The 15,379-nt window shown below is 25.9% G+C and overlaps 1 protein-coding gene across 6 annotated transcripts in view; it reads left to right on the plus strand.

The window, feature by feature from the left end:
* The window catches only part of CtBP (C-terminal binding protein), a 44,408-nt gene that overhangs the window by 22,500 nt on the left and 6,529 nt on the right, over positions 1 to 15,379 (plus strand). For 5 of the 6 annotated variants that reach the window (XM_065515118.1, XM_065515124.1, XM_065515119.1 and 2 more), the window contains exons 2-6: positions 1,619 to 2,724; positions 2,788 to 3,093; positions 4,392 to 4,652; positions 4,728 to 4,868; positions 4,938 to 5,160. In XM_065515118.1, the coding sequence (XP_065371190.1) occupies positions 2,530 to 2,724; positions 2,788 to 3,093; positions 4,392 to 4,652; positions 4,728 to 4,868; positions 4,938 to 5,160 (1,126 nt within the window). In that variant the 5' untranslated portion in view covers positions 1,619 to 2,529. The remainder of the gene's footprint in view (positions 1 to 1,618; positions 2,725 to 2,787; positions 3,094 to 4,391; positions 4,653 to 4,727; positions 4,869 to 4,937; positions 5,161 to 15,379) is intronic. The other variant, XM_065515123.1, reaches the window with a different exon arrangement.

The raw sequence follows: 15,379 nt of genomic DNA on the forward strand, positions 1-15,379 counted from the left end.
TTTTGTTGTGTTTGTTATTGTTATTTTCAAGTGCAGTTAATATCGTGTTGCCCGCAAATGCAGCCCTTACCGTAAACTATAAAATAAGAACATAACTAATAAAATTCAATTGTATTCAGTATTATATTGGATATTCTTTGTTTTTTATTACTGCTATCAAAATTACATAGTTTTCTTAAATATTCTTTTTGCTTTAGTCTTCTTTCTTGCAGAAGTTTAAAAGTTTCCATTCTTTTCTCAATGCTGAGAAGTATAACCCCGTTCTTTAATTTTTATTTTTGTTAAACTTTAATGCTTAAAAATGCTAAAATTTACTTTATTTTAATAAAATATCTAGAAAATTTAAATTCATCTTAGAAATATACATTTATATTTGGTAAAAAGTCATGAAAACTCAAAGTACGGAATTCAGTTTTTAGAAAAACTCCATTGTTTTGACACCTGAGTAGTAGAGTAATGATACACTTCCTTTTTCCTATGACAACAGATGAGTACCATTTAGTCGTGAAAAAAGTCGGTCTTAAATATGGCAATACTTTAAATTTTATAAGAATTTTAACTTTGTAAAAGAAAAAGTGACATTAAAGTATATAAAATGTATATTAAAAATTATATTGACGTCAAAACAAAGAGCTGCTGTGCTGAATTATTTATTTAATTTCCAAGGTTTAACTCACCAATGATGCTCAGTTAAACCTAGATAATATACTAAATAAAATAATTAAATGTAGATTATCTTTATCTAAGAAAGTGATTCTGAGGGGGCGGGTTTATGACGTGAAGATTGGTTATGGGTCATCAATTATTTTGTTTTTTTTTTTTAGGAAAACATAAACAAATGTATCATTACAGCTTCAAGAAAGATTTAAGAGACTTAAAAATATATTATTGAATAGAATTTTGGTTTTAATTTGATTTTTGTAGAATTTTTTCAATTTATTTCCTCAATACACACAGCCAGCTAAAATTTTCTTCTCCTTATTCCTGAATTACTCACTGTTTAGGACATTTTCGGGCAATACTACTAATTTTAAACTTGAACCCAAAAACATCAAAGTGGATTAACGTTAGATTAGATTAAGTTTTAGATTAATTAATCTGATTATTAATTTGGATTTGATATTCAAGTAAAAACCCGCCTTGAGTCGATCGGTATAATTTAATATTTTTAGGTATTACAAACATAAGCACAATCGCTGTATTCTATTCCTACTATGGTGATGTAGGGTATAACATGTTATTGGAATTGTTACGATTTTATTAGATATTGAAGAACAAGCCAAACCAATTTGTTAAGTGCAGGTCTAATGTACATACATATCTATGTATGTAGATAAATTTCTATATAAATTCTAACAACACACACGATATCGTAATAATAGCACAACGATATTCAATTTCATTTATAGTGGGTGATTACAGCAGTTTTTTATTTAACAATTAAAATTTGTTAAAATCTTAGTACATATTAATATGTACTTAATTTTAATGTATACTTTTACACCGGCATTGATGAACAATTTGATGAAAGTTTTATATTACCACATTTAAACAATTTATTTTATACACTTTAATATAATTATTTTATAACACTTCAATTTTCCTTTTGGTATTTCAGATATAACAGAAAATCATTGTAACCGTTTCGTGATGATGATGATCTGCTGATATGTTGTGTTTTAATGATGGAAGAGCAGCATACAACAAGAGGGAGTTGTTGAAGAAGCGCCAAAAACAATATGAACAAAATTGTTTACAAAAACATCCACATACATAATTAGAGCGATATTGAAGAAGAAGAAAAGGAGAGAGCAACAAAATTGCAGTAGTACAATATTTGTAGCAAAACAAAAACAAAAACAAAAAATACAGCAGAATAAACCGCAAAGCAGCAACAAATTAAAAAAGAAATACATAGATAATATATATAAACAAACAGCAACAAACAATTAACACAAACACATACATACACTTTGATAGTACGACGAAGAAAATTGAAATTGCGAAATAACAAAATTTCATTTTATTTAATTTGAATTGAACTTGAATTTCAAATTCAAAATAACAATTAAAGCCAACTCAACTCAACAAAAATTGCTAAATCATCACATTTGTTTGTTTTAGATTGTCGTGAAATATTTTCATTTCTTTTATTCTTTATTTTTTTATTTTTATAATTATATTCGTTAAATTAACTTAAGTTTAAAGTGTTCAAAAGCACACTAAAACACAATAACAACAGAAACAGAAAAACCAAGTAGAAATAGATTTTTACAACTGGACAGACAGCAAAGTGATAAGAGCGCGAAAATTTTAATAAACACAACAAACACACATCTACACAATTAACAAGCAAAAATTTAAGTAAAATATAAAGCCGGAAAAAAGTGTAAAAGATATCAGCGAATTTTAAATTGTGAGAAAATACATTAAAAAAAAAAACAACCAATCAAGGAGGTGAACAGAGAAAAATTACATAGCTATAGAAATAAACAAGTAGAAAATAAAACAACAACAAAATTGAGCATCATGGATAAAAATATGATGTTACCGAAACGTTCACGATTGGATGTTAAAGGTCCTTTTGCCAATGGTCCCATGCAGGCCAGACCACTGGTAGCATTATTAGATGGACGTGATTGTTCTATCGAAATGCCCATATTAAAGGATGTTGCCACGGTAGCATTTTGTGATGCCCAAAGTACATCGGAAATTCATGAAAAGGTATGTTATTAAAAATATATTCTGCATTTAAAAAATATTTATTTAACATTATTTTTTTTTTAGGTTTTAAATGAAGCAGTCGGTGCATTAATGTGGCATACAATTATTTTAACAAAAGAAGATTTGGAAAAATTTAAAGCATTACGTATTATTGTCCGAATTGGCAGCGGTACGGATAATATAGATGTTAAGGCAGCTGGTGAACTTGGCATTGCTGTATGCAATGTACCCGGTTATGGCGTGGAAGAAGTGGCCGATACAACAATGTGTCTGATATTGAATTTATACCGAAGAACCTATTGGCTGGCGAATATGGTGCGTGAAGGCAAAAAATTCACTGGACCTGAACAAGTTCGAGAAGCAGCACATGTAAGTAGTGATGTGACAATAATTTCTTATATTTATAATATCTTCGCGTAGAATTACAAATTAAGGTATAAAAATAGATTTTGCAAAAAAATTTGATGAAACTAAGATTTTTTTCTCTTGAGATTATTAGAATTTTCGATTTCATTAAATATTTTCCTGAGGTTTCATCGAAATTTTGTGCGATTTGGTGTACAAATTTTAAAATTAATTTGATCTAGCATAATAACTTTGTAAAGTTCTATTAAAACTGGTTAACTACAACAAAATTTTTCTATTCAGCAAATTTGATTGCTTCATCGGATTAGACAAAAGTATGAATTCAATCAGTATTTGCGAAAAAATATCCCCAAATACCAAATTGTTGAATTTTGAAACTAAGAAATTTTTTTGAAACTACTTACAACGTCTTTAAAAATTTTAAACTTAAAATTTAGTTTATACCCATAATCGGTCAAGCCTGTAAATTTTTTTTTGTGAGGTAATCTTTTTGTAAAAATAATGATAACTTCGGAATTAAAGGCTCTTATATATGAGAATATGTATTTTTTTTGTTATTAACATTGAAATAGCAGTGCCGGATTATTGAATTCATTTTTTTTAAAAGAAGTCAAATATTTTTTAAGATTAAAATAAAATTAGTTAAATATGCTGAATTTATTGTATTTTTAATGTTAAATATAGTCTTTTTTTTTATATAATTCCTGTTTTAGTGGTCGCGCAATACATAGTACCATTGCTTAGCGAAAATTAATTTTAAAGTTAAAAAATAAGGAAAATCTTTTCCATATAATTAACTTTATATCAAACGCTCTGGATATTTTTATATTTCGGATTGGAGGGGGAAAAATTTCCTATTTCCACTTTTTTTTAGCACAAATTTGTTTGACGTGTGTTGTAAGATCAAGTGTTTTGTAAGATCAAACAACAAATAAAATAAAACAAATTTTTTTTTTGTTTTGATTCATAAGGATTATTTATTAAGAAATTTAGAATTTTGTGAAAATTTCGTTTGCAAATATTTGGATATAATTTGTGTATTTTCATTGTATTTTGACATGACATTTTCCTTTGAACATTTATTCATTCTTTTTGGAGCTTTATTACGAAAAATTCGATTTTGTGCTTTTTGAAATTAAAAAGTTAACACTCCTAAAATGAGATTGAATTATCTGAGAATGGTCTTGTACCAAGTCAGCGACATGTGTTTAGATTGCCCTTTAAAAAAAACTTACTAAAAGTATTTTATAATTTATAAACTGCAATAACTAACTCATAAACTATTTTATGTTCTTTTTCAGGGTTGTGCTAGAATTCGTGGCGATACATTAGGTTTAGTAGGTCTGGGACGCATTGGAAGTGCTGTTGCTTTAAGAGCAAAAGCATTTGGCTTTAATGTTATATTTTATGATCCTTATCTGCCAGATGGCATCGATAAATCACTGGGTCTAACACGTGTCTATACTCTGCAAGATTTACTATTCCAATCAGATTGTGTGTCACTGCATTGTACACTGAATGAACACAATCATCATCTAATTAATGAATTCACAATTAAACAGGTAAAGAAAAAATACAGTTTATTACAATATGTATGAGTTGGACTTATTATTAACACTTATTAATATAATTATTAGATGAGGCCGGGTGCATTTCTAGTAAATACGGCACGAGGAGGTCTGGTAGATGACGAGACTTTGGCGCTTGCCTTAAAACAAGGTAGAATAAGAGCTGCAGCACTGGATGTACACGAAAACGAGCCATTTAATGTATTCCAAGTAAGATTGTGAAATAAACATCATTGTTTTTATTAACGTATGCGTTTTCTCTGTTTTCTTGTGTTGCAGGGCGCCCTTAAAGACGCTCCCAACCTAATATGTACACCACATGCCGCCTTCTTTAGTGATGCATCTGCTACAGAACTGCGTGAAATGGCTGCTACAGAAATACGACGAGCCATTGTCGGCAACATACCCGATGTTTTAAGGAATTGTGTTAATAAGGAATACTTCATGCGAACCCCAGCTTCAGCAGTAGCGGCCGCAGCCGCTGCGTCGGTTTATTCAGAAGGTAAAATACCACCCATATTATCAAATCAAGAAAAGTGAAAACGAAAAACAAAAAATATACAAATACAATTATTACGTTTACAATTACGATTACAACTACTACTATAACAACAAAACAAGAAAAAAAATTTACAAATTTTGAAGAAAAGAAAAATAAATCATTTAAAAGCATTTCTTGAATTTTATCATATGAAAATTAATACACCACACCACATCATAAAACAAACACTCTATATGAATACTATTACAACTACATACTACTACTACAACTCCATTCTCACTTAGTCCCTGTCCTCTAAATTGAGCAAACAAAGAAAAAACAATAAATTAGCCATAACTTATGATGCGCTATAAAAAAAAAAATAATGAAACAAAACACAAATTTTTACTATAATATTTACTATAATTATAAATGAAAACAATATATATACATATATATTACGATATTGGACGGTAGATATAGTATATAATGATAAATATACTTTTAGTATGAAAACCGAAAAATTCAAGATGAATTTTGACGTGACATGAAATAACAAGGATACCCATATTAATACATTAATCTTTAATACATATACTTAAATATATATTCCTGCAATATACGTTTTAAACCAACCTAAATTTCTCTTTACTCTGTCGGAAATAAACATTTCCATATAAACGCCTTTTTAGAGTTTTTTTTTTTTTTTTTTAATTTTTACTCATTTTATTTGTATGTGTATAAATTAATGTTCGCAGTAGTTCTTAAATTTAAAACATTTACATAAGTCAATATTTGGTCTGTTCAATAACAAAAAACTATTACAAATTATCACAATTTGTTTATGTTTTTCAATACAAATTTAAAATTTTTCTGTGAAAATTTGTAATAATTCGTAATAGATAAACGTTAGTTTTTGTCGAATTGATTTTATAATCTTTTTAATATGTAATCAAAATGTTAAGGAAAGTCTGCATATGTGGAAGAAAGTAATTGTTTTAAAACAGTGGATTTACAATGATTCCATATTCAAACGTCTCAATTGCAAAGTGGAACATACGCTCGTACTACTAAAACAAACTTCTACTATGATGTGTTTATCAGATTAGTAAAAATAGATAAATACACATTGATCAGAATCTCTCATGTCAAAGATCTATCTCAGTTGTCAAAAACTTATGTGGTGATAATGTATTAGTAAAAAAATTAAAGCAAAAACAGCATTCGTATGTGTGATTTTTTTTGATAAATTTGTGTATTTCTCTGTCTTACTATCACAGAGAAATACACAAATAAGACAGTGATACAAAAGTGCAATTCTGTTTTGTTACGGTACATAGAGTACGGAAATTCTTATATTCTCGATCACTTCGTTTTAGTGAAATAATTGTATTCTTAATGTTACAACTTTAAAACAACTTAAATATATTCTTTAGAAACTAATTTTAAAATTGTTTCAGATATGAGTATTACCTTTTAAATGAGTATTACCTTTTTAATTTGTAAGTCAGTAGATGCTCTCCAACTAAAGCAAAATATAAATGCAAACATTTATATGAAAAAACATTTTTTAATTGATTTTTATTTATTACATGTTGTGGTAAGATTTTTCTTATTTTTCACTGAAATAAGAATTTGTTGACAAAAAAAATCAATTTCATAACAACATATTTATAATTTTCCTAAGTTGTAACTGATAAAAAAACTACTAAACGAAGGGATAAGAAAAACTATAAATATTTCCGAAATCTATGGACTCCAATAAAACAGAATTGCTATATGAGAGCCCCTGCATATAGTTATATTACGAAATAAAACATTTTCTAGATATATTAAGAAGTAATTTCATAATAACAACATTTCCATTGCATACCAAGTAGCTTTACTTTATTCTGTTAAGATTCAAATGTTCTTTCCCACAAATCGTTAAAATACTGTAATAATTTATAATGTGTATCCAGTGATTTGGGTCTAATTTGTGAATAGTAAACCAACAAATACAAACTTTCAAAACGTATTAGAGGATACTTCTAATATATATACAATTCAGCAGTTTGGATTGTTTCCCTACTATGATAACCACTTGGTACGCTTATTTTTTTAGCTGGAAGTGTTGATTTTAACTACTAGAACATACTTTTCTTGTCTCCCAAATGTTGGGCTCACTTCGAGTATTTTCGTACTACTTTATTTAAGAAACTTAGTAATAAACAAATGAATTGAATGTAAAAATGGGATATTGATAATACAAGAAAATAAAATGGTATTGATTTTAATCTGGTTTCAAAGAGTTACAATGAATTAAACAAACTCTTTTTACAAATAAATTGACAAAATGTAATAAACTTGAGTGGGCAACTGGATGACATTTTTTACGAAAGACTAAATTCTTAATTCAATTTTAAAAATTAAATTAAATATATTTTCTTAACAATTCCACGTACTGACTTCATTCTTTAAGAATTAATTTTTTATTGAATTAATTTCATATTGCGTCATTTTAATTCAAATTCATTATAAAATAGCTGAATAAAATTGAATGATTGAAATTTCTTCAATTCAAATCTATTACAAAAAGGCTTCAATTCATTTTGTAAATGATTAAAAAAATAACAAAAACAAATTGAATGAAAAAAAAATATTTTAATTCAATTTTTATTAGATTTGAATTAACAGAAATTTATTCTGTTAAATAAAAGGCTTTGAATAATAAATTAGATGTTGAAAATGGATTTATAAAATTAATGACATACATTTTCCAGTTTTTGAATTAATTAATTCAAAGCTTTGATTAAAACACAAATACAAAACTTTTAAATTTAAAGAAAATTGAATTATTGGGTAATTTCCTACTTTACGTCTTCACATACAGAAAAAAACTTATGTGTCGATTATGGATGGCAACCGAACTTCAGTTGCGTTGCCAGAGGACAACCACAAATTTCTGGTTGCCATTTAACAACAGAAAATGATGCTGCCAGTTGCCATATGTAATACCATTTAGGCAACTGAAGTTCAGTTGCCATCCATAATCGACCCATTAAAGAACCAACTATAAAGTCATAAGCTAGCTTAAGGTAATGTCAAAACTGAACGAAAAGTCAAAGTTCAAGTGCTTAAGAAAATCCGAATAGGCTTTTAGATATATTGTAGTTACGTGACTTAGAAACTATTTAGCCACACTTGCTCATTTGAGTATGCATATTATTATTTGGTCTTAACTCTTTGATTATTATATAATTTCCTAAAATAATTTTTCTTTATCATCAACTAAAATGAGAGATAAAACGTAAAGAAGATATTTATTTACTCCTTCAAAGTTTGAATTGAATCTTTAATGTTATTGTGTACGTTCCACTTAAATTCGTATGAATTTTCTTTTTATATAGCAACACAATTGATTTTCAATATTTGTGACTTTTAACATTTTGCGGCTTCCAACATTATTTAATTTCTTAAAACGATTCTTCTTTAATATCAACATTTTTTTGTGAATATAAAACGCAAACAAAATATTAATTTAATATTTATTTAAAGTTGCTATTAAATTCCTCTGAATTTCCTGCTTATATTTCAAATCAATTTGCAGTATCCTACATTATAAAAAAAAAAATAATGCGAGCAAAATAATTTAAATCACCAAAGGACGAAACGGCAATTGGTTATAAAAAACGTATAAATTTTAATTTATTTAAAATTTAGACCGAAATAATCATCATATAAATCTCATTAATCATACACTTCCACCAATCAATGTATAATATTTATAGTAAAGAAGAGGAGTTAACTCACTCCAAATATGAAGAAATTGTAGGGATTACTTATTCATTACTTTTGAAATATTAAATAAATATTTCTAAATCTTACATAAAATAAAATTTTATGGCCGTGAATCTACACACTTTGTTTAGAGAAAAATTCAAAGTTTAGGGTTTATTTTTATGCAACATTTATTTAAAATTTAAATTAAATGTGTTCTTATTTGTTTTCATTATTGAAAACATATATTTACATACATAATAACTACACATACAAGTGGATTTAAAATTTATTTTAATGTGTTTCTTTTTTTTAATATTCATAGAATTTTGACAATTTAACCACAGGGGGGTTATTGTGTAATTCGATACGAAAAGAAAATCATTCGAATTTGTATGCTTTTATTCGAAATTTTTTTTCTTTCGAATCTAATTTCACAATATCCCCTTAGATACTTATAGGGATTGTTCTAAAGTGTAAACGATAAATTGATTTAGGTGATTTAACATGTACATACCAAGTATTTGTTTTTTGTGCATTTTTAATTCTTTTTTATTTAAATTTTTAGAAATTGATTGATTTAATTTAAGATGTCTGTTATTATTATTATTTTCTTGCTTCATTTAATTTGTAACAACAAGCAACCAACAACAATACATATTATGTACGTTTTTTTTTTTTGTTTATTCTCAAGTATTGTAATATTTCTTATTTTTATTTTATCTCATCTCATATGATGGAAATGCGTTTTAAATACGACTAACCTTTCTATTAAAACATACATACAACATGGTATATATTTTTACGTTATAACGCTACTACGTAATGAAAAGAACAAACAACAATAACAACAACATGAAAAAGAAAAACAAAAATAAGGTGAAAGTAACCACTTTTGATGGTTAATAACATTTAATGTTCTTTTTTGATTTGTAACATTAGTATTTTTCAGTAACTAAAAACTAGTACAGATTATTAAGATTGTTAACAATTTTTATGGAATATGCGTTTCTGAACTCTAAAAACTTGAAAATTCAACTTGTAATAATTTTTGTTTACTGAAAAAACTACATATTATTGTGATGTTAATTTGTGTATTATTTGTTTTATAACAAAAAATAAACATCCATCAAAATAATTATTCCTTGTCAGTATTTTGTTTATGTCAATTGTTTCTTCTAAAAGCATTTCGAAAAACTAGGTAGATCTTTGTATTAATTGTTTGTAATAGATAACTTGTCGTAAACTTGTATGAACTAAATTTTTGACAGAATTTTCTTTTTGGTCTTTTGTTTTTGAATTTGGGATTTTAAATTCTTTTTATATTTTTACTTTGTTTTTAATTAATTGTCTATGTTTTGTCTAGCATTTATACATTATAAAATTCTTGTTTTGTAATTTGATGTATTCCATTTCCAAATTTTTATGGGAATTTTTTCACAGACTAGGGTTAGCGCTAAACTAGCATACCTAAACAGGAGTGTCAACGTTTTATCAACAATGGCAATTATTTTGTTTAAAATTTTTTGTTTGTCTGTACAAAATAAAGAAAATTATAAAAGAAAAACCAAAACTTCAATAACGGCAGTTTCATCATCTTTTGCTTCCAACTTCACTACCTAACGCACTGTACAAATTGGATTTTACAATAGCTCAGCGTTGCGCCGCATTATATATGAAAATTTTTGACAAATAGTAAACGCTCCTGTTTAGGTATGGCTATTATAAAATGATTAGAGTCCTACCGAAACCAAACCAAAGCGAAAACTCATTATTCGGCCTAATCCGAAACAAACGCTAACATTTCAAATGTACTATTAATTTCCAAAAAAAACTTTCTCTTATGGACAGCCCATTTCAGTAAACATAGCTCCACGAGCTGGCAAATGTTGTGTTATTTACGATAAAATTTTTTTCGGGTCATTTTGGAATATTTTTTATAGTTAAACAGCAGATTCTTTCCCGTTACCGCAAATTTTAAATATATATACGAGCCAAGTTATATACATATATAAAAAAATATATTGATAAAAATGTATTTGCGTTTTTTGGATAAAAAAAAAAAATATCTCCAAACTTTACCTCGTTTTGTGAGTGATTTTATTTTGACAACCGCGAAAAAGTAATACCATTTTTTTTTTTTAAAACTTTCAGTGGTCTATTCGACTACGCTAGGGCCATTTTGATATTCGCAAAAAATTTAAGAAAGTTATAGGCCTAGTAAGATTAAGATGACAGTTTTAAAACATTTTTAAATTCAGTTATAATGAATTCGTTTTAGATTTGTTGAACATATTCGCCCATTTTCTTTAAATCGAGTTGTTTCATAAACGAGGGATTTTCAAAATCGCATAATTGAAACAGCTTTCGATTTTATTTCGATACACAGAACAGCACAATATGTGTATTTCCGGTTACAGAACAGGGAGAATTAGTTCCTATTAATTTTGTTTTTAAATTTCTCTAAATTTGTTTGCAGAATATTATTGCGGGTCTTAAATTATCATAAACTTGATTTTTATAAATTTATTTTTTGCTTTCACTCTAATATTAAAAAAGATGAACAACAAACACTCAGACTTTTTCACACTTTGGTGAAATGTCTAAAGATTTGTGTGGTAGGAATTAAGAAAAATCTACCTTTTGAATTAGCGAGTTTCCTTTTCACCCTTTAGCTATAAATATGATTTAAAACTTTTATGTATGCCACCTTTTGCTTCTCATTGATTTTCAAAATTTACATCAGCATTTGAAATAACGCTAAAACAAATCAAAAAAGAAAACGATTAAAAAAATATATTAAATACAAAGTTTATTTGATATAATTTTATGTAAATGTATAAAATTATAATATAAGAAAATAAAGTAATAATACTAATAAAATATTAATAGAAATAAATAATTACTGACTTTCTATAAAATGAAAAAGGAAAATAATTAAAATACTTAACAAAACGTTGACCAATAGCTTTTATTGAAAAATAATATTATATATTAATAAAAAGAAATTGCAATAGAGATTATTTCTGAATTATACATACATATAAAAATAAAAGTTGCTCTGTACTTTAAATGGTCTCATCATCATCCGTGATTATTTTCGCCTTCAAAAAAAAACATCTTTAAATTTCAACATACGTTTAATGGTCTTCGAAAATAAAAAAAATATATAACATGCTTATAAATACTAAATAAAATATATATTAAAAATAAAACTAGTATTAGGAATTTTAGTATATAAAGTGTACATTAAATAAAACAACAAAAAAATTAAAAAAAAAATAAATACAAAAATTTAATGAAAGAAAAACTTTATTAAAGTAAATATATTTATAGGTATATGTCTAAAAATGAGAAAAATATATATACATTATATATATAAAATGCTATAAAACAGTGCAAGAGAGATTAAATTGAAAATAAATAATTTTAGGACAAAATAATAAGTAAACAAATGCACAATGCATTTTCAGTTTTTTTTTTTAACATAATGCTAGTTTCTTTTGTGGAATATGATTTTCCGTAAAACAATAAACATACAACAACACAACACTTTTTATTAATTTCTATTTAGATTTTTAATAGGCACTCAAACAAACAATTAAACCTTTCCCCAACTCTCCCTCAGTATACAAAATAATAAAAAAAAACATAAATATTTTAATAATTGCAAAAAACAAAAATAGTGCACACACATTTAGACACACACATTCAAACATACAGACTACACTTTTTTAATTATTATTACAATATTATTTTTTTTTTTAATAAAAAGTTTTATTTTTATTACAAATATAAAACATGTATTAACGAACATGAACATGAATGATACTTACAAATTATACAAAATAAAATATTTTAATTAACAACACATACAAACAACCAACCATTTAAGATTAAAATTCAAAATCGTAATATTTAATTTAAAATCCACATTAAGGATGAATGATTAATATGAAAATTAAAAGTAAAGTAAAAAAAAAGAAAACAATAACATGTTATTTTGTAATGTATAATAAAAAATAAATATTTTTAATAACTGTGAAAGCTAAATAAAATTAAAAATTTCTCAAAAAATTGAAAAAGAAAAAACAAGAAATAAATAAAATTAAAAAGAAATAAAACAAAAAGTTATTAAAAACCAATAAAAAGCGCGTAAATTATTTATAAAAGCCAAACTTGAAATTTCTTTAGTTTTTTGTGTGGTAAGATAAATAATAAATAAATCAAACAAACTATAATCTACTGATGGGATGATGGAATCATTTAAAAAAGAGCAATAATAATAATAAACTTTGCAATTGAATTTATATATATATAATTGAATTTAAAACAATTAAATACCATTTTATTATTTCCTTTGAAATATTAGCAATATCGTTTAGTATATAGTTATTTATTATATAGAATTCATACATACATGATACGTTTAATATACGCACTCCTTTTACAAGAAAGTCAGTAACTATTTATATAAGTTGTAATTTTTGGTTTATGTTTGTGGTAGACACAGCACGATTTTTTTTATTTTTATTAATTTTTGCAAAAATAAAAACAACAACAAATCGATTATTTGCACATTTTTAATCGTTTCCATCATTCCATTTACTAAGGCTATGGTCCATTATTAATATGTTTTTCTTTACAGCATTTTACCTTCGGCAACTCAACATAAAAGTATTTATTTTACTTATTCTGCCGTGAAACAATTAATTTTGTAAATAGAAAATTGTTTACGTCTAGGTATATAGCGGTATTTGTCAAAAATTTACTAGTTTTTCATTCTTGCAATTGAAATATTTGTTGTTTGTTTTTATATCGAATTCGAATAATGTTAGCTTAGAATGCAAACGTGCTAAGTTCCTCTTCAAACATTTTACAGAAGACCCAAAAAACGTTCTAAAATCTTTGGTTTTAAATATTTTTGAATTCTGTCAATGCAGTTTTATTACTTATTTGGTGTGATTGATTTATAATAATAAATAATCATAGTATAGAAGTGAGAGTCCTTTTTTGGGACTTAGCTCATTTTTCATTTCATTTATGTAATATCAAGCCTTGGCCTATAATGAAATAACAATATTACAAGTAAACAATAATGAGATTCTTATAAATAATTTTTAAATTAATAAATCCAAAAAAATAAAAACAAAATGAAATTATCACTTCAGATTAAAGCTTCCCAGTCGTTAAAAAAAATATGTATTAATAAATATAACAACTATACTTATTGTCCATTAGTAGCTTATTTTTTTTTAATTATAACACAAATAATTAAAGCAAATTTCACGCTATTTAATAACGTAGTTACACTTAATTCCAATTGACTGAGATAATCACCCTTATCGCGGTTGTCGTATGTGTTTTACGCCTACGACAGTTTTGTAACCTGTTTTTTTAATCTAGTACGAAACTGAAGTAGGCGTAAAACACATACGCCAACCGCGACAAGGGTGATTATCTCAGTCAATTGGAATCAAGTGAATAATTTTGCAATTTTGACAAAATAAAATGGACTTAGTACCACCGTACAACAATTAAATAGTTCTATTTTGTATTAAAATCTCAATTTTAATAAAAAGTTTTCTTAGTACGTTTGCACACTAAGCTATCGAATGTATTTGAAATATTTTTTGCGCGATAAAAATTTTTGATCAAAACAAAATGTTTATGAAGAAACATATTTACTGTCCGATTAATCGCATTTGCATTCGCCCAATAATTACATACACTAATGCATCATATTAAATATTTTAGTATAACTATTGACCATAAAATATAATCCCCGTGTTATGTAAACTGAATCCGAGTAATTCGTTTTTAAATTGAACTCATATATTTTGATGTTCTGTAAATCAATTCCACGTAATTTATATGTACATTCATTATTTGTTTAACTCCAACTTAACTAAAATTTTTGATTCTAAACTAATAAAATAAATAATTCAGTTTTTTCTATTTGCTTTATTTACATCATTACAATGTTCAATATCTATTTTATTTACTTTGCTTTAACTTTTTCTTTTTGCAAAGTTGAAATTTACAAATTATTTGATTTTTTTATAATATTTAAAATTTAGCTATATTCGAAACATTTTGAGGAATCCAAACAAACAAAATCCATTATTGAAAACACAATCATAAAGCCCGATTAAATTTCCCAGCAAAAAAAGTGACGAAGAAGATGCAGAATTTTCACAACAAATAGCATGCTTGATGTACTTCCAATTTTGGTGAAAAAGCTATGAATTTTACATTAGCTTGTCATTGGAGGGATGTTGTTCATTTTTGACAACTTGTTACTTAATAAATTCGATGCTTTCGATGCGATTAAATTTCGATTTTAAGGTGTTATTTTAATGTAGGTAGTGGATACCTATATTTTTGGCATCTTGGATGGAAATATAAATAATAGAAAAAAAGTGATGTAATTGAGCATTTATGAATTGATTTTAATGTAGTTATAAAATTTATGAAACAA

This window comes from Calliphora vicina, chromosome 1 (assembly GCF_958450345.1).
Source record: "Calliphora vicina chromosome 1, idCalVici1.1, whole genome shotgun sequence".
NCBI classification, from domain to species: Eukaryota; Metazoa; Arthropoda; class Insecta; order Diptera; family Calliphoridae; genus Calliphora; species Calliphora vicina.